The following is a 19,154-nucleotide window of genomic DNA, read 5'->3' as shown; positions in this document are numbered from 1 at the left end:
CTCAAGCCTCATTACCTCCCCAAGGCACTCCACAATCAACACACATCTAAGTGACAGTGCCCTTCTCTGAATTCCAATATTTAACTCTACCACTCATTTGGCACTTAGCCTATGTTGTTAATTATCCTCTCGTGCATATATCCTGGTTTCCCATCAAGACTGAAAACCTCTTTGGTTCGGGCAGGCAGAGATTTCAACACAGTCACTGACCAGGAAGGAGAAGCGGGACTGTGGCTGCTGCAATAGAGCAGCAGCATGTCTCAATCAGAGGGCTTCAACAATGGCAGCTGATAAGAGCAGACTCTCATTCTTAAGATGAGACAGCAGTTGATACCTTTATAAGGAACAGTACAATCAATCATTAACTACCCCTTCCTGTCTCCTTGCCTGACCAACCCCTACCCCACCCCACCTCCCACCCACCCCACCCCCACCCCATCCAGGTTTTTCACTTAGCCAACTCAAGCTTCCATTTAAAAGCTCCTTCCTTGAGGAACTGTTTTATATCATTACCTCTTTAGTTGGTAGGCACAGTGGTAGCCGGAAAACACAAAGCACTAAATGAATACTCCTTGAGCTAAATGAATGAATGGTTGCTCTCCTGGTGGACTGTAGGCTCCATGAGAACAGGGCCCATGTCTGTCTTGGTCACAGCTCAGGGGCTAGCCTCATGGAAGAGTGGCACCACATCCATATTTGCTGAAGGAATGATTGTACAAACAAAACCAAGCCAGCAGGACTTAATGCTGAGGAACACAGTGACAAGGGTGACAAGTGACAAAGGAAGGATGGTCAATTAGGTCAAATGTAGCAGAGATGACTACTGAAGCATTTCTTGGGTTTGCCTGATTCATCAAATCATAAGCCTCCCAGCAAGATTAGCTTCATTGGAAGGGTAAGAACAGAAGCCAGAATGTAACAGGCTGAGAAGTTGGAGAAAAGCAAGGAACTGAAGACCATGAATATAACTACTCTTTCAAGGAACTTGGCTGAGAAGAGGAGAGAGGAGAGAAAGTTAGGAGAGGATACAAACTGGGGAAGGTATTTGTGTTTAAAATGGGGGGAGAAAAATAATAACAAAATAAAGGTGGGGGAGACAGTGGGGGTGCCTAGATGGCTCAGTTGGTTGATTGTCTGCCTTCAGCTTAGGTCATAATTCCAGGGTCCTAGGGTCCAGCAGATTCAGGCTCCCTGCTCAGCAGGGAGCTGGCTTCTCCCTCTCCCTCTGCCCATCCTCTCCACTTGTGAGGTCTCTCTCAAATAAATAAATAGATTTTTTTTTAATGTTTTAAAAAGGTGGAGGAGACAGGTTGACTGTCAGAGTCAATGCCTGCCCCCCAGTAATGTACTGAATAGACGAGTAATCTCTCACCCCATCAAGAGGGAAGCAGTAAATGGAAGTCATCATTCTGAGTCTTTCAGAATCGTTTTTAAATAGCACCAAATTTCACAAAAGGGAAAACTAAACCTCCTCAAACTGGATCCGAACAGGAAGTTGCAAAAAACACATTAAGTTTTCATTGTTACAGAGAAGAGGTATTGCAACACGTGGTACATTTAAATACAAGTAAGGTTTATTATGCTTTCAAAAAATTATGTCGCAGGGATTATATTGTCCAAGGTGATAGGCAGAGGGAAAAAATAGTCCCTGCTCTCAAGAAGCTCAATGTGAAGAGGAGAATCAAAGAGACAGAAAAGACCCAAAATGAGAAATTGTGCTGATAATGGAGGTGAGAATAGAAGTACAGGGAAAAAGCATCTAATTTAGATGTGGGGACCACTGAGAAAGACTTCTCAAAGGAGGTTATGCTCAAGCTGAATCTAAAGAACCTGCGAAAGAGGTGACACATAATTCGCCTCTCAAAATTAACTAACTAACGTTATGTATAATATGAACACAATTCACTGCCAATTCCACTGGATAATAAAATATGCATTTCTCTAAAAGAGCTGAAGAATCGCATTCCTTTAACTTTCCTGTGCAGCAGATAGGTGGCCTCTAACACTAGTCGATTCCCAGGGTAAGGAGCACGGAGGGGGTGCAGGGTAGGCTCACTGAGGATGGAGTGTAATGTTATAATGGTCAAGAAGCATGAGCTTTCAGAGGACTGCTATTGGTTTGCAAGGTGTTCTGTGTAATTCTAGAGTAGAGAAATCGTTAACAAAAATGACTGCCTGGTTAAGCCAACAGAGTCAGAGAAGGAAAGGTAAACGAGACAAGCAAAATGGGAAAACTAAACACTGGGCTGCAGGAGATAAAAGCTCAAAAAAAATTTCAGGGAAGAGAAAAGGCTGGGTTTCTGCTGGAGGAAAAAGACAATGAGAGACCAAGAGAACTAGATTTGACCCTCCTCACTGGCCCTATACTCAGTGAGGAAAGAGAGTCTCTGGTCCTGAGCATCCGGCACACGAACGATCATTCTCACAAGTCATGCACTGGCCAGGCCAAGAGAGCTGTGGGAGCTGCCCATTCCTGCCCAACACACTGGGGACCTCCTCCCCGATCCCATCTCTGTTCCTGGGCTTGCACGGATCTCACTTCTAGTCTACAATGTGCAACCACAGGACTCAAAGTGGACGTTTAAGAGCTCTGCGTGACTTCATTCCTTCATCGGGCCTCCCACTGCCCACCACCAGAGCTGGAGGCACACAGTGCTACCCACACCTCAGCCTTTTACCCTCGCAGAACTGACGCCGTCCCGCTGCCCCTCTCCACAGCTCACAGGCCGTGCCGGCCGAGTCTCCCCTCTGTCTTTACAAAGGTGGCATGTTACGTTAGAACAGCATAGGCTTTGGCATCCAGAACATCCTCGGTTCAAACCTCATTTCTACTACGTGCTGATTGTATGTATGTTTCTAAGCCTGTTTTCTTCATCTGTAAAATGAGGGCTAAGAGTACCTATTTCATGGATTGTTACGAAGATTAAACACACAGCTACATTGAAGCCCTTGACACAGTGACCAGTAAGTACACAGCAGGCACTCAGCAGATGCTAGTGGCCTTGCCCTCTCACCACTCAGCATATCTGGAGTCCTCATTCTTTAGCTCTAAGGGCCCTCAGCTCTTAAAATAAGTCATGGGGATGCAGCCTCAGCATGGTGACTACAGTTAACTGTGTCATACTACATATCTGAAAACTGCTAAGAGAGTAGGTCTTAAAACATCTCATCATAAGAAAAAAAAACTGCAACTATGTGTCTTGACGATGTTAACTAGACTTACTGTGGTGATCATTTCACAATGTACACAAATACTGAATCATTATGTTGTAAGTCTGAAACTAATATAACGCTACATGTTGATTATTTCTCAGTAAGAGAGGTGGTTTTTTTTAAACGCACCCTCAGCTTTGCTGGCTGCTCCAGCTGCCCACCCATGGAAGTAACTTTCAGTGGCCAGGTGCTAAGGAAGTCAAAGGGAGCAGATAACCCATGGCAAGGGCTGGTGTTCACAGAACTCCACAGGACTACAAACATGTTGTCCTGATTACAATGGGTGGTTCACATTCCATAGTGATATGAATACAACAGCTCAGCTACCTAGGGGTTACTGGGGTTTCTGCAGGCTGTCGTGGAATCCAACCACAATTTAGAACCGTGTTCTAAGGAGAAAATGCTTCCCAAAGAGTTCCTAACAAAGGCCATTTTAACCTCTTCTTAAACAGATTACCCCAAACCTCCTTCAAGAACCATGTGGGCCGAGGAGGGACAGAAAGGAAATGAGCAATTCACTGAACCACCATGATGAACCAGACACTGCTAAATGTTTTATGCACATACTGTTGTATATTTATGTCTGAATAAATCTCATTTAATCTTCGCAAAATGCAATGGGATATTTTTTTTTTATTTCAATTTCACAAAAGAGGAAACAGAGCAGCTTGCCCAAGGCCACACGGAACAAAGATGGAACCTAGGTTTAAATGATCCCTTTGCACATCACAGAAGAAACATTTTCAAGAATAGGCTTGATTTAAATAAGAGAAAAACATTAAAATTTGGGCTTTTTCTCCAATATCCCACACTACCAAAATGTTAACAATATCCAACAGGTACAGCTTATACAGAATGTAAATTTGAGACCTGTTATTCCTGCAGTACCATGCTGTAAAACCAATATGTTCACAAAACCACTCTGTCCTTTTTCCAGGTCAGGGGGCCTTCATGATGGAAGTGCTGACGGCTACGGAGAGGTACTAACACACATGCAGGCAGGCAGGGAAGTGCATAAATGGCTTCTCCCAGTGATAAATGGAAAATGCTTCCTGCCCTGGGTTCCTACAGACCCTGCACATACAGCTTCTTGCAGTCTCCCTGCTGGAGTCCCAGCTCATCAGGGAAGAGACCATTTCTTTGTCCTTTCTGAAAGCTACAAAAGTAGATACTCGGTAAGTAAAAGCTTGTGGAAAAAGAGTGAATGGATCCTCAACACTAGAATTTCAAACAGCAACAGTCCTAGTTCTGAATGGCAATTCCGTGGGAGTTCAGAAGGAAGCCTGGGAAGAAATGTAATCACAGTATGCAAAGGCTAAAAGCAAGTAGTTCCCCTCTGGGAGACTCAGCAATATCCAGGTTTGTCGAGAGTGGATCATTCCACTGCCTGAGGGGCTGATAACGAGGAACGAAATTGGAACGAGGTCTCCCAAAGTAAAGGATGTACTGCAAAACACTAGAGTCAAATTTTTCCCTTTATTCTTATACTTCAAATTTGTTACACAAGGGGGAAAAAAACCCCACAAAACTCCCCTTGGAGTGTCACTAATATAGCAAGCTGCCTAATTCACAAAGCATCTCTATAACTGTGCTTCTTGGGTGGAAAAAAAAAAAAAGATATTCTTTTCCAATCCACGCACCAGAATACTATGGCACATCATGAAGAACACATCTGGCATGGGGTTCCTGGCTTTCTTCATACTCCCTGGCCAACTACTGAGCAGAGAAGTGGCAGGGTCAGTTAGTCACAGGGGGTACATTACGTTCACCAGTGTGGTTCGTACAAAGGTGGATAGACAGGTAACTAGACAGACCCAGCAGGTTCTCAGGAAGGTATGGATGCAGGAAAGCTTGGGAAACCATGGACTACGTGAACCGACTAAAGGAAACACAGCTGCTCAGAAACCCAGAGTAGGACATTAAAGGAGCAACCCTCTTCAGAGTGCTGATCTTGCGAAGAATGGCACCTATTTTGACTGGCGATTTCTCAAAGCTACCAGCAGCTGGATGGTGGTAAGACAGCAAGTGTGAGAATCAGATACATGAAATTAGAGTCAGAATCACCAGTCGCTCTGTGGAAGGAGAAGACAGTATCTGTAGCAAGGTTCTGGTTGGTTTATTTTTACGCAAGACAAGCACAAAGGAAAAAAGTGAAGTAATAAGTAAGCCAACTACACGCTATAGGAAACAATAGAACAATCTAGGGTAAACAGGAAAATCAGGCTAAAATCTGACTCAGAAAATAAGCTGCTTGGGAAGCCAAGAAGACTAACTAGTTATCAAATGATTTAATTTCTCAAGAGTAACACCTGGACATGGAGATGGAGGAAAAAGACTTTTTTTTTTTTTTAAAGGGGAAAAAAGGGGGACACAGAAATCATGAAAGGTATTATCAAACAGTCATAAACATTGGCCTCTTCAGGCCAATTAAAGTGCTTCCCTCCACCCCAATCACTGTCAAAGCAAAAGCTAAGGTAAGATGGTGCCTCAGGAAGGCAAGTCTCCTGAATGCTTGGTCACTAAGCAACATGTTCAAAGACCTGAAGACATGAATAGTAAACCAGGCTTGCAAGTACAGTCCCCAACTTACGATGGTTCAACTGTATGGTGGTGAAGAAAAGAAGTGATACACATCCAGGAGAGACTAGACTTCAAATTTTGAATTTGGATCTCTCCCTGGGCTGGCAACATGAGGTAGGGTACTTTCTCATGATGCTGGGCAGTAGCAGCAAGCCACAGCTCCCAGGCATCCCCGTGTCACCACGAAGGTAAACAAGTGATACACTTCCAGCCATTCGGTACCAATACAGCCATTCTGTTTGTCACTTTCAGCACAATATTCAATCAATTACATAAGCTGGTCAACACTTTATTATAAAACTGGCTTTGTGTCAGATGATTTTGCCCAACTACTGGCTAATGTAAGAGTTCTGAGTACGTTTAAGGCAGGCTAGGCTAAGCTACGAGATCGGGAGGTTAGGGATCTTTGACGTACTTCCCATGTTTTCAACTTCTAATGGGTTTATCAGGACATAACCGCATCATGAGTCAAGGAAGATCCGGAGCACAGAGTGGCAAAGTGACACCTCATATAAGTGATTGCATAATCATTCCCTCCCTACCATCTCCTCCTTTCCTGCCTAGATCAGCATTTCCCAAAATGTGTTCCACAAAATACCAACCCTGGAAATGAGACCTGAAAATGGTTTCCCAAGTTTAAAATATTTGGCGAAGTCTGCATCTCCTTACTTCGAAGGTATCAGCACATCAAAAGCTCTGAGAAATTCTGTAATAAGCCTCTATCTCCATTCAACTTAATGTTTCCCCAACATTTGCTTTCAAAACACTTTCACATAGTAATCATTAACTGAAGATGGCCTGAAGTTTAGGCTCTAAGCCATATTCACATTTTCTGTGCTAAAGAAATGATTCAACCCCCTTGAGTTGCTACTACATCATTACTCTTCTTCCTCCAAACACCATAGTAGAAACACACACACAAACCAACTTGACACTTCCTGCCTCTGGTTTCCTCACCACCCACTCACTTCTCCACCACTGGAAATCTGGCTTTGGCCCTCAGTGCTCTCCAGAAAGTCTTCTCACAGTGTGATCAATGGCACAGATAGTAGAACCAATGGCTTCCTTCAGGGTCCTCAATCCGTCTACAGGGTCACAGAGGAACAGTCACGCTTTTTGACACACTTCCCTTGCCTTCCACAACATCACATTCCACCCATCTCTTTGAATGTGATCTTTGGTTCTTCTTTCTCTTTTTAGCGTTTATATTCTCAGACCAACTCTGACTCCTCCCTTGAGTAAACTGCCCATGGTTTGAACCTTTCAGGAATCCTGAACCATTTCCTTGACTGAATTTAGATCCACATTTCCAAATGGGCTTCTCAACCTGTTTACTTTACTTTCCCTCAAGGGCTACACATTCACTATTTTCCAAACAAGCTCACCAGTTGCCCCACCAAACTTTCTCCTCATCCTGATTCCTCTTATGGACTCACCGTTCCTAAATGGTGGGGTGTACAGCAGGCCGCCACTTTCTCCTCAGCCTGACAGGGCACCCTGAACAGGCCTCTGTTAAAGTACCCATCACAGTGTACTCTAACTACTCAAAATGCTTCCTGGTCTTGAAGCTTCATCAATCATCTGTGTGGCCCCTGAGCGAAGACAGAGAAGAAACCCGACATACTTGGAAAAATGGGTGAATTATTTGAAACATACCAAATCCATGGCTCATTCTTAGGACACCAGCAATATACAAAGTTCTCTTATACCTTCACAAAAGCTCTGGATTCTATTTACAAGGCCATTATCCTTCTTTTGGACTCAAATGAAACCCCAAATCTAAACTACAAGGGCAATCAAGCTACCACTGCTACCAGAGCAGTATTTCTAAAATGCTACTCGAACCACATCACTCCTTGGCTTAGACACTTTCAACGGTTTCCCACTACTTCCAGAAAATAGTCCAAACCCCTTAGCACATTATCACTGCCTTTCACGTCTGGATCTCTGCTGCCTTTCCATCCTTATTTTCAACTACTCCTTAAGCTCCCTCTGTTCTAGTCTAGGGCTAGGCACACTCCAGCCAGTGGGTCAAATCTAGCCCATTGCCTGTTTTGTAAATAAAGTTTTACTGGAAAACGGCCAGTCAACATTTTGGGCCAGATAATTCTTTGTTGCAGGGGGCTGTCCTGTGCCTTGCTGAATGTTTAATAGGTTCACTGGCCTCTACCCCCTGGATTCCAGTAGCACTTCCCCAGTGACAACTAAAAATGTCTCTATACATTACCGTCTTATGGGGAACAAAACTGCCCCCAGTTAAGAATCACTATTCTAGAGGTTTCCAAGTACAAGCTCAGAGTAAGTATGATGTCACTGCTAATAAAATACAAACTATACGGCAATTGTAGTATAGTGTCTAGATTAAGAGAGAAGAGTTGCACAGTGTTCAGTGCTGGCTGCCTCACACTTGGGAGACTGTGCTCAACTGTGAATTTTAAGAAGACTTTGGATAACTGGAATTCATATAATCCAAGGTGGCCAGACTGATGAGAAACTGGTGAAGAATGTCACAGAGAAACACTTATGTAAATCAAGATGTTTAGCCTATACAAGAGAAGATAAAGAGAAAGCCGTGATCTTTAAATATCTGTTGGGCTATCCTGTGAGAAGGTTTAACTTGCTCAGGGAAGCAGAACTAGAGCCGATGGGCAGCAGCTGCAGGAAGGCAGGTTTTTGGCTCTATACAAGTAAAAAGCTTTCTAACAATCGGAGCGGGCCAACAAATGCACGAGGCTGAGCGGTGAAACCCTGTGCTCTCATCATTTTGCAAGTGTTCAAGCAGAGACCACATGAACTGATGTCAGAGATGCTGTAGTGAGAGGTAGGACGAGATGGTTTCTCTCAGGTTGCTTCCAGCTCTGAGAGTCTATGGCTAGCAGTGGAAAAGCCATATGGAATGAATAATAAAAGTCTCCAATTCCAAGCCCTTAATTACAGCATAAGAGAAAAATATTTTGCTAAACGATTTACCCTATGTCTGTTTGGTAACGTTTTTACGTTTAGTTCCTGACACAGCAACTACCAGTGATCTGTCTTTTCTAATTGACCTATAATTGGTTCCTAGATAATGTCTATCACTACCTTTAAACCATATCTTTCATTCTGCTAACGATCATCACAAGTACAATTTGTACAATGCTTTACAGTGTTCCAACCATCGTGACATACATTACCTTCCTCACAGTAGCTAATATGAGCATGAAAACTTATTTTAGATAACCTGCTCTCATTTACTGTCTCTTGCCTGAGTTTCTTACAAAAGCGAAGCCTTATTATTCATCAAATATTCACCACAAAAATAAAGCATATTCTAGCAGATACTCATCTCCAAAACAAATCATTTATACACACCCCGGAGATAAGCCAAATCTAGTTCTTTCAGCATCTGAAACATGGACTTACCTCAGTGACATTTCTATTTTATTTCTGATTTGGGGAGGAAAATTTGAAACCTTATCATTTATCTTTCCCAAATTTCAATGTGGCCATACAAACTAAAAGCTCCAGGAAGCAGTCACAACAAAACGTGAAGCATACATGTTGTTGACACACAAAGCCACTGCAGGTCCTCATTCCAGGGATCCTTCATCCCCCAGCTACAACTGCCAACACGAGTTGTGCAAGGATTTTTCTCCAAAGCGAAACTGGGCCCTCACCCATTGCTTTACTTACTTCTTTACGTTTTGTTTCTGGACATTCCGACTGCAGAGTGAGAGTTGCACCTTCGATATTTCTTGGCATGGGTGTGGAACCAGGGTTTATTGTTAAGTGAATCTGATCTGGTGAGATAATGTGTTGCACATAACCCTGGGACATTGCTTCATGATCTATTAGGTGAAAGGCCTCTTCACCCCCTACTAGAAAAGGCAAGTGTTCTCCACACTGTCCATCATCATCTTCATCCTCCAAAGTGCCGGGGTCCTGCTCAATGAGAACAGTGGTCCTATCATAAACAGTTCCAGATGAGGAAGGCACCAGTCCGTTTTTATCCACAAACCTGAGCATCTTGTCATCGGGGCTCAGCTCATCTTCCTCTGCCTCAAAGTAGATGATGTTGTTGTCTGGACTGTGTTCCCCCATGGTTCGATCGTGCTCAGCCCAATTGTGAGAAATGGAAAGGTAATGACCTGTCTGCAACAGGACAAAGCTAGAGTTAGAGCCAAACTCAGGGACGTCCTCGGCGACCACAGGGCTCATTTTCCCCCTCGCCTGAAGGATAGGACAAAATTAATGAAAATCCTCTTCCCTGGGAATAATTTCTTTTTTTTAAGTTTAATTTTGAAACCATCAAGTCATTTTAAAAGCAATACCTTTTAAAAACAAAAAACAAAACTGACACCGAAGAAATAAGTAGCCGTTCTTAAGACCTTCCAAATATGCCTTATTACCAAACAACACATAAAGGGGATAAAAGGGCAAACTCCTTCAAGGTCATTTTAAAGTCTTAAAACTTAAACATCAAAGTTGTTTTAAGTCATAAAAGTAAGAAAACCCCACTCAAATATCCCCCAAATTAGACCATGGGACAGAGTAATCTACTGTGCAAGCAGAATTTTGGAGGCAGGGTCACCTACACACAGATCCCAGCTTTGCCACTAAATAGTTGGGTAACTTTTCTGTGCTCCGTTTTTGTTTTTGTTCTTGTTTTTTATGGGTAAGGGGAGACTGGTAGTTCCTTCTCTCAAAAGTTGTTACAGAGTAAAAGAGATAATGTACATTAAAGCACAATGTCTCATTATAATTGGGAAAACAAGAGTGAATTCATTCCCTCCTTCCTAAAACAAATATTTCAGCTTGAAGTGGGGAGGTAGGGCACTAATCCCCACTCAGACGTGTCCAATGAAGAGAATTTCATCTATTTCTCTTATAAAGCAACGTGGTGCCCCCTAAGAACCTGTGCTTGGGGCAGCTCTGGCGGCTCAGAGGTTGAGCGTTTGGCCCAGGGCATAATCCTGGAGACCTGGGATCGAATCCCACGTCGGGCCCCCTGCATGGAGCCTGTTACTCCCTCTGCCTGAGTCTCTACCTCTCTCTCTCTCTGATGAATAAATAAAATCAGAAAGAAAGAAAAGAAAGAGAAAAGAAAAGAAAAGAAAAGAAAAGAAAAGAAAAGAAAAGAAAAGAAAAGAAAAGAAAGAAAGAATCTGTGCTTGTATGGTGGGCTCTCTGCCGCGAGGGAACGGTGACTCTTAGGTTTGTTTCTCCTGCCCCCCTAGCACTGTACAATGACACCAAGAGTTCAGGAGATGTCAGCTAAATGAATGAAAAGACTGGCAAATACACCCTCTTGGGAAGATCCACTCTCTGCCAAAGAAACTTTCTCTTGGGGAAGAAGAAAAAAATAAAAACAAAATAAAAATAAAAAGCACCAAATTTGAAGCTTTCCTGTTCTGGATTAGTTCTTCTTCCCCTAGCTGCAAAACACACAGGTTCCAAAAAATCTGGGTCTGGCGGGCAGAACAGCACTTAAAAAAATAATAATAATCAACACATCACTTTTTAGCGTTCGGTCTGGCTTTTGCACTTTTCTTTCTCTTCTGCCCCTGGGTTAGGACGTAGTGGGGCGGCCACCCAGAGAGGCAGCCGCGGTGAGAGACAGGCCGAGGGATGGGATCCGGGAGGAACCGGCCCGACCCCTGGCTCTGGCTTACGCAACCCGGCAGATGCACATTTCGCTGCATCTGAGGAGCGGTAAGAGCGCCGGGGGCCCCGCAGGGCTTCCCCGGCACCACCGGCGGCTAAGCAGAGACCAACTGTCCGGAACAAACAAGACCAGGAGGCTTGAGGGTGGCACAGGAGGAGCACAAGCGGAGCACCCTTGAGAGAAGGCTGGGAGAAGGAACCCGCTGGGAGAGCGCCCAGCCCGGGGGGACACGGAAACCTCTGCGGACAGGCTGGGGGGGGCTCCAAGCCGGGCGAAGAGGGGCAGGGTCCGGGTCTCCATGGAAACAGGGAAGGGGGGCTGGATACCCATCCCCATGGAAACGGAGGAGGGGTGGGGTCCCTATGGTGACCAGACTGGGGTCTCTCCTGGGAAATGCTTCAGGAGGGAGCCTAAGTCCCGCGCCCCGCCCCCCGCGAAAAGCCCCCAGCCCAAGCCGCGTCCAGTTTCGCCTTTTACCTCCGCGGCTCCCGGCAACGGCGGCAGCGGCAGCTTCTCCCCTCCCCAGCGGCACCATGATTGCCCCCACCTTCCTCGAACGTCACTTCCGCTTCCGCTTTCCGGAGGAAGGAGGAGATACAGGCCCCGCCTTTCCCTGGCGCTCCTGGTTGGTCCAGGCGGCGAGGGGGCGGAGCTCGAGCCTCCAATCGGTGAGCAGGAGGGGCGGGGCGGGGCGGGGCCGCGGGGCCGTCCCGCGCGGAGGAGCGGCGGCCGCGGGTGCAGCCCGCGGGGACTCGGGGCGTCGGTTTGGGGCGCCCGACGCGGGCCGCGGGGCCGAGCCCCCCTCCCCATCACCCCCCGTCAACGACTGGCGGGGGGGGCGGCCGGAGCCGCAGCCGCAGCCGCAGCCGCAGCAGCCCGCTAGCCGTGCGCGGGCCCCGCGCTGCAGGGAGAGCCTGCAGGGCTGTGACCTTCCCGGCTCTGCGGCCGCGGCGGGCGGGGCGGAGGCGGAGGCGGAGGGCGGGCCGCTCCCCGCGCCCGGGGCCGCCGCTTCCCGCGCTTGCTCGCTCGCCCGCACTTCTGCCCGGGCCGTCGGCCCCAACGGCCCCCTGCAGGGCTCCCGCGGGGCTCCCGCCGGCCGGTCGGCGCCACCTACTTGCCTTCCCCTGACCGTTCGCGCCGTCACCCTGCGGCCCCGCATCCGAGTCCCGGTCCAGGCTGCCGGGGGCGCGGGGGGCGCGGGGGGGCTCGGTGCCCCAGCGCCCGAGAAGCGACTTCGCGCGCGCTTTCCTTACTCTTTTTTTTTTTTATGATTTGAGAGAATGCGGCGGGGGGAGGGGCAGAGGGAAAGAATCTGGAGCCGACTCCGCGCCGACCCGACCCGACGGGAGCCCCTATAGGTCATGACCTGAGCCGAGACTCGAGACCAAGAGTCGGGGCCCAACCAACCGAGCCACCCGGGCGCCCCCTCCTATCTTTTTAAAATACGTTATATCTGTTAGAACCTTCCAGCAGCTACTGCCTGATTTTCCCATAAGCTACGTTAAAAAAAAAAAAAAAAAAAAAGATTGGGCAGCCCAGGTGGCTCAGGGGTTTATAGCATCTGCCTTCAGCCCAGGGCGTGACCCTGGAGACCCGGGATCGAGTCCCCCGTCGGGCTCCCTGCATGGAGCCTGCTTCTCCCTCTGCCTGTGTCTCTGCCTCTCTCTCTTTCATAAATGGATGAATAAAATCTTAAAAATAAATAAATTTTTTAAAGATTGCATTTATTTGAGAGGCACGAACAGGGGGAGGGGCAGGCTCCCCACTGACCAGGGAGCCGGGTGTAGGGCTTGATCCCAGGACCCTAGGATCATGACCTGAGTTGCAGGCACAGGCCTAACCGACTGAGCCACCCCTCCCCCCCACCAAGAGCCCCACCATGAGCCCCACCATGAGCCCCACCATAAGCTACCTAAGAGTATCTATCCAGTGGGACAACTCCCAGAGACTACATCAGGGTCAGGCCTTTCAGGCCATGCCTATACATCTCTTGCTTGAAAACTCTGAATAGGGACGCCTGGGTGGCTCAGCGATTAAGCATCTGCCTTCCTGGCCCAGGAGGTGATGCTGGAGACCGGGGATGGAGTCCCACGTCGGGCTCCCTGCATGGAGCCTACTTCTCCCTCTGCCTGTGTCTCTGTCTCTCATGAATAAATAAATAAAATCTTTTAAAAGAAAAAGAAGGGCAGCCCAGGTGGCTCAGCGGTTTAGCGCCTGCCTTCAGCCTGGGGCGTAATCCTGGAGATCCAGGATCGAGTTCCACGTCGGGCTCCCAGCATGGAGGCTGCTTCTCCCTCTGCCTTGTGTCTCTGACTCTCTCTCTCTCTCAAGAATAAATAAATAAAACCTTAAAAAAAATAGAAAAGAAAAAGAAAACTGAATAGTGATTGTTACCCACCAAACTGCCAAGCAACTACCTCTGCGGTCCCTGACCAGCTGCCCCAACACCACAAAAGGTCCAGCTGCCACCTCTTAAGACATAAAGACATGCAAACAACCAGTGTTAAAAATACATTTATCATTAAAATATATTACACATATGAGAGAGGGGATGCATCATATACAGTTCGGAGGATTTGCTGATCCAGAAAAACCCACTTGTTTCACCAGAACACCACTTTCCTCAGTACCTTCATTTTCAAGCCACAGTATTACCCTCTGAGGCTGAGTGGCCAGCTCCAGAGTTGTTGAGCCACCTCTGAGTAGGACAGGGGGGTAGGGTTTGTATATACATATATATATGTCCTTAGAGCACTGGAAGCATCTAGGGTGGCTGTGACCTGTTTATCCAGCAGATTCTTCTTGCATCTTCTTGCTGTCCAGTTCATTCTCCCTTCAAGGCCCCAAAGTTTGTTCAAATATCTGGTCATGGGGAGCTCAGCCCAGGCTACAGGGAAGGCACTGACTATGCCCTGGAGGCAGGCTGAGTAATAAGCACAGGAAGTATTTATTTAAGCATCTTTAAAATTAAAAAAAAAATAGATCTGTGTTAAATAACTAAAGTTGAACATTGACTGTCAGTTTTATTATGGTAGATTTCCCCCACGGCTTCCCAACTCAGAGTAGCAGGGATGTGACAGCCACAGTCAGGGGGCGGGGGATGTCTGGGCTCAGGAAACAGGCAGCTGCCACTTTTGCTTCCAAGGGGCCTCACGTCGTCTTATGGTAGTTCTTGATCTTAAACAGGTGGGGCTGGCAATTGGCTGCCTTGAGTAAAACAAGACAGGAGATAGAATGGCTCAGGGTGAGTTGCAGAGGAATAGGTGAATAAATTCTTGAGCCTTCTTCTTCTCTGCCATGTCAAGCTTTTGGTGACCAGCTGGGTTTCGAAGCAGTAAGCTGCCAAATATGCTGGCTGCAAGAAAAACACAGAAGACAAATGATTCAGCAAAAGCAGCACTACTTATTTTTGTGTTGAGTTGGGAGGAGTGCCCCAAAGCATTATTTTCTGCTTGAAAAAAAAAAAAAAAAAAAACATGTGAGGGTAAATTTGGCCCAGGACCGCAGATTTTAGTTCCACTTCAGTGGTCTTGGGACCTTCTTCAAGCACATTTCTCATAATGAGTCTCTCAGTTTGCAGAGATGCTTTCCACGGACGCTTGACTGCTTACCTAGAATATTCTCATCCAAATGATTTTTTGCTGATTTTTTCAGCAGTTCTCGCAAAAACGCCATCAAGTAATTGAAGACATTTTGGTGGAAAGTGGGGAGGGTAGAAATGACCTGGAAGAAGGAGAATCGGGATTTGTCTTTTCATTCATTCAGTCATTTGTCAGACATTTGCTATATTCCAGGAACTGAGTACATGATCCAAGGGCATGAGTAAGACTGTGCACAGGGAACCCTGAACACTCACCCCTTGGCACGAGTGTCAAAAGAGAAGCACAGATCAAGCACTATGTGAATTTAGACGGCAATATTCTAACCATATGCTCTCAAAAGGTTTATGGGAATAGAAGACACTTTAAGCCAGGTCTTGAATATAAGACAAGACTGGACTTGCCAAAGTAAGGACTAGGGTATTCAGAGCAAAAAGAAAGTATAAAAAAGGCAAGAGAAGGAAAACTGAGATAAGGGGAGAGATTGAGAAGTCAATTTTAGCAGAAGCACCACTGTTTGAACAGGCACTAAGCCTGGAGGGGTCGATCAGGCTAGAATTCAAGTACTCCAGCTCTCTGCATATCATCATTGCCACTTGGGAAGCTTGTACGAGATCTATTCCAAAAGAGATTCCGACTCAGTGGATGGGCGGGGAGGCTCTGGAACCTGTATTATTTGCAAGTTTTCTAGATTATTCTGCTATATATGTGTGAACGACTAGACCAGACGGTTAAAAGTCTTGAATATTTGTTTAAGAAAATCATTAATTGGCAATAGAGAGCCGAGTGTGGCTTTTGACCAACAGTGACCAGACGAGAGCTTTAGGGCACGTGGTATGATGGCAGTATACAAAACAAATGAGCAGAGGGAGAGCCTGAGTGTGGGGCTTGGAACCAGGGTCAGTGGACGAGAGTGGAAGGAGAGTGAAAGATCAAGGGAACTGGGCATGTGGGAGGCAAGCAGAGGCCGACTCAGAAATGATTCAGGTTTCTGGGTTCAGTCACTGGAATTAAAGATGAAGCCATTAAATAAAAGAGGACATGAGAGGAAGAACAGGTTCGGGAAGGAAGGCTATGGAGTTGCTAGGACACTGTGTTTGAGGGACTGCGCCCACTTTGTTCCCTCAGGCCCCACGAGGCCCGAGGCTGCAACATGTGTAAATTAATGCTCAACGCTTCCCCTCACCTGTTTACTCGCTGTGTAGTTGCCAGAACACTCCAAGCAGTTATGGTAGGTGCTATAGCAGATGACAGGCTCTGGCAGGCTCTCCAGGAAAAGCAGCAAGGCTTCAGCTACGGAATGATTGCTGGCGGCTTTTGGCCCATCGTTAAGGAACTGGCGATGCCGAGCCGTGGTTAGGAAAAGGCCCAGGAGCGAGCACATGCCAGAAGTGCCCTCTGCTCAGAGCCAGGATGCCAGCCTGACATGGTGAAGGGGCCAACCTGTTTGTCAGCTTAGCTGGGCCCTCCTGAGTTCCTGCTACAGTGGCTGCTTAAAGTTGTAAAGTCTTCTCTATGCAAACTTTAAGTAAGAAAAATATGGTAGCTGAGGACACAAGATCTGATTTTGAGCCTTAAAATATTCTTTCTTTTCTCTCACCTCTTAATCATATTCATATGCATGCACGTGCACACATACACACACACACACGTGCACATGCGCACAAACGTCTAAGGATACAGAGGGTTTCAATCATTCCCGTATCCAAACAGTCCCTGATATGCTCAAATTCCGACCTCAGGCCTGGCTGCTGAAACAGATCTTCCTGCAAAAAGAAAGAAAGTTACCAAATAGTTACATTCTCAGAAAATTAGCCATGATTTCCTGACCTAGAAATATGATCACCACCCAGGTGCAAATAGGGAGCAGCGTAGTGAGGCCTTGGAATCAACCTGGTAAACGATGTGATAGATGTAGGGCTGATGCAGCTAACTCACCTGGCAGGCCTTCCCAAGCATGCTCCCACGACAGGTCTTTCAAGTGATAAAACTGATTATAAAGCTACAGGTAGGGCCTACTGCTCATAACAATAAGGTAACCTTATAGCTATGTTTCCTGCAGTGTTATGGAGAGATTAACCAGGAAAAAAGCATGAGGAAAATACATCATTTATAAGATGGAGAAAGTTAAAAAGGCACCACCTTGCTTTGTGAAAACAAGGTTACGGCACTAAAGGTATTTCCTTTGGTCCTACCCTGCTTTATATTCATTTGTTTTGTTAAATGACTTAACGCCACATAACTGAATAATAATATTCTGTGTATTGCTCATTACACTCGGGAGGAGCTCCACAGAGAAGGCTGATCATGGCATGGTACCTAAGAACGTGACCTCTGTGCTCACTTTGGTAGCACATGCACTAAAGTGAGAACGATACAGAGAAGATTAGCATGGCCCCTGAACAAGAATGTGACTTCTACAGCCAGACTCCCTGAGTTCTAATCCCCATCCTGCCCATTTATCAGCTTTGGGATCGTGACCAAGTTACTTGGCCTTCTGGACCTCGGGTTCTTCTTCATCTGAGGGCTATTGTGAGAACTAACTGAGGCAATGCTGCTAAACACTTAGAATAGTGTTTGATCCACTGTAGTAATATATGTAAAGGGGCGGGGGGGTTAGTAAAAAGAGACTGTCCTAAGAATGTACGTTGCTCCCAAGTGGTAGAGCTGTGGTGGACTATAGTTTGTATTAGTCTCCCTACATGAATGAGTCAGTGAAGCTGACCAATCTGATCTCATGGAGCTTGCCCAAATCACTCTAGAAATCAGGCCGCCTGACTCATGCCCTGGGGGCTCCATCTGGTCTCCGGCCTCAGTCTGGCTTATCAACAAGTTAGCCCCTCCCATTCCCAGAAACTGGCAAGAACTCCTCAAAAGGATAGCAGGCTGACATCCTGAGAGGAATCCGGATGTCTTTCTACTTGGGAGGACCCCAGGGGACAGGGGAGGGAACACGCTGTGCCACGAAGGCCATCCTCTGCAAGGCTGCTTCCCTATCAAGCGCTGTATGTACCAGCAAGGTCTCATGGGGCTATGAAACTATGAACCTACCCCCAACTCACTCCTTAGGGAAGAGATAGACTTCCATAGATTCCTTGGGGTTAAAGCTTCTTACACCAAAAGTTCGTGAGGCTGATGCTCTTTCCCAAGGCAGCCTGGCCTCAATCAGGTCTGACTGCTTTTAATCACCACCTACCTGCTGGACAGCATTCTGGTACAGGTAATCAACCATCATCCAGAGCTCTTTGGGGATTCCCAAGGGGTTCTCCAACTGGATCCCATCATCTTCCGTCTGTAGTGGCATCAGAGTCTGAAAAGCAATAAAAAGGATAGGAGCGCCTGGGTGGTTCAGCCGGTTAAGTGTCTGCCTTCCGCTCAGGTCATGGTCTCAGGGTCCTGGGATCGAGCTCTGAGCCTGCTGCTCCCTCTGCTCATGTTCATTCTCCCTCTATGTCAAATAAATAAAATCTTAATTTAAAAAATAAAATTAAAAAATAAAAAGCATAACACGAAGGTCCACCGATGGAACTTCCAACAGCCTAGTTCCAGGAGAATACATGATAATGGGGGCAGCAAACCCATGGAGGAAGAGAAGCATTTCAAACCCCTAAGCAAACATTCCATAGGCAAAAAAATGAAATCAGGTGCCACAATCAAGGCACAAAAGGTGATTTTTGAGAATGAGGAATGGGTTATGGCAAGCAGTTTCAATAAATCAGATGAAATATGCATCATCTTCTTTGAAAAAATATCCTGCCAAGAGCAGAACCAGGGAGGGATGCCAGACTGGCTCAGCAGTTGAGCATCTACCTTCAGCTCAGGGTATGATCCCAGGGCCCTGGGATCGAGTCCCACATCGGGCTCCCCACAGGGAGCCTGCTTCTCCCTATGGGAGAAGACATATGCCTATGTCTCTGATGAATAAATAAATAAAATATTAAAAAAAGAAAAGAGCAGAAACAGGGAGACAGTGTGGCCTGGTGGGGTAAGGACAGAGACTTGGGAGTCTTAGGAGTTCAAAAGTCTGAATGCAGGCACCAGGTCCACTGTTAACCTACCATGTGACCTGTGACTAATCACACTCCTTACTGGGCCTCTGTTTTCATCTTATGTAATGG

General features: G+C 46.5%; 2 protein-coding genes and 1 non-coding gene across 6 annotated transcripts in view; 1 reads left to right on the top strand and 2 right to left on the bottom strand.

Annotated features, from left to right (window-relative positions):
* MTF1 (metal regulatory transcription factor 1) overlaps positions 1 to 12,695 on the bottom strand; it is a 43,179-nt gene extending 30,484 nt beyond the window's left edge. Inside the window, exons 1-2 of one of the 4 annotated variants that reach the window (XM_072771884.1) lie at positions 12,552 to 12,695; positions 9,466 to 9,920 (exon numbers count right to left, since the gene is read on the bottom strand). In XM_072771884.1, the coding sequence (XP_072627985.1) occupies positions 9,466 to 9,873 (408 nt within the window). In that variant the 5' untranslated portion in view covers positions 9,874 to 9,920; positions 12,552 to 12,695. Of the gene's footprint in view, positions 1 to 9,465; positions 9,925 to 11,914; positions 12,081 to 12,551 lie in introns of those variants that run through there. The other 3 variants (XM_072771883.1, XM_072771882.1, XM_072771881.1) reach the window with 3 other exon arrangements.
* Positions 12,696 to 13,935: 1,240 nt separating this feature from the next.
* Positions 13,936 to 19,154, bottom strand: part of INPP5B (inositol polyphosphate-5-phosphatase B) — a 50,896-nt gene continuing 45,677 nt past the window's right edge. The window contains 5 exon segments of the mRNA XM_072771880.1: positions 13,936 to 14,792; positions 15,049 to 15,160; positions 16,223 to 16,350; positions 16,718 to 16,802; positions 18,233 to 18,346. Coding sequence (XP_072627981.1) covers positions 14,677 to 14,792; positions 15,049 to 15,160; positions 16,223 to 16,350; positions 16,718 to 16,802; positions 18,233 to 18,346 — 555 coding nt within the window. The 3' untranslated portion in view covers positions 13,936 to 14,676.
* On the top strand, positions 17,373 to 17,480 carry LOC140603316 (U6 spliceosomal RNA). Its single transcript, XR_012006313.1, has one exon. It is a non-coding gene; the product is annotated as a U6 spliceosomal RNA (small nuclear RNA).

This window comes from Canis lupus, chromosome 13 (assembly GCF_048164855.1).
Source record: "Canis lupus baileyi chromosome 13, mCanLup2.hap1, whole genome shotgun sequence".
NCBI lineage: Eukaryota > Metazoa > Chordata > Mammalia > Carnivora > Canidae > Canis > Canis lupus.
This window is presented reverse-complemented; position numbering and strand designations above follow the sequence as displayed.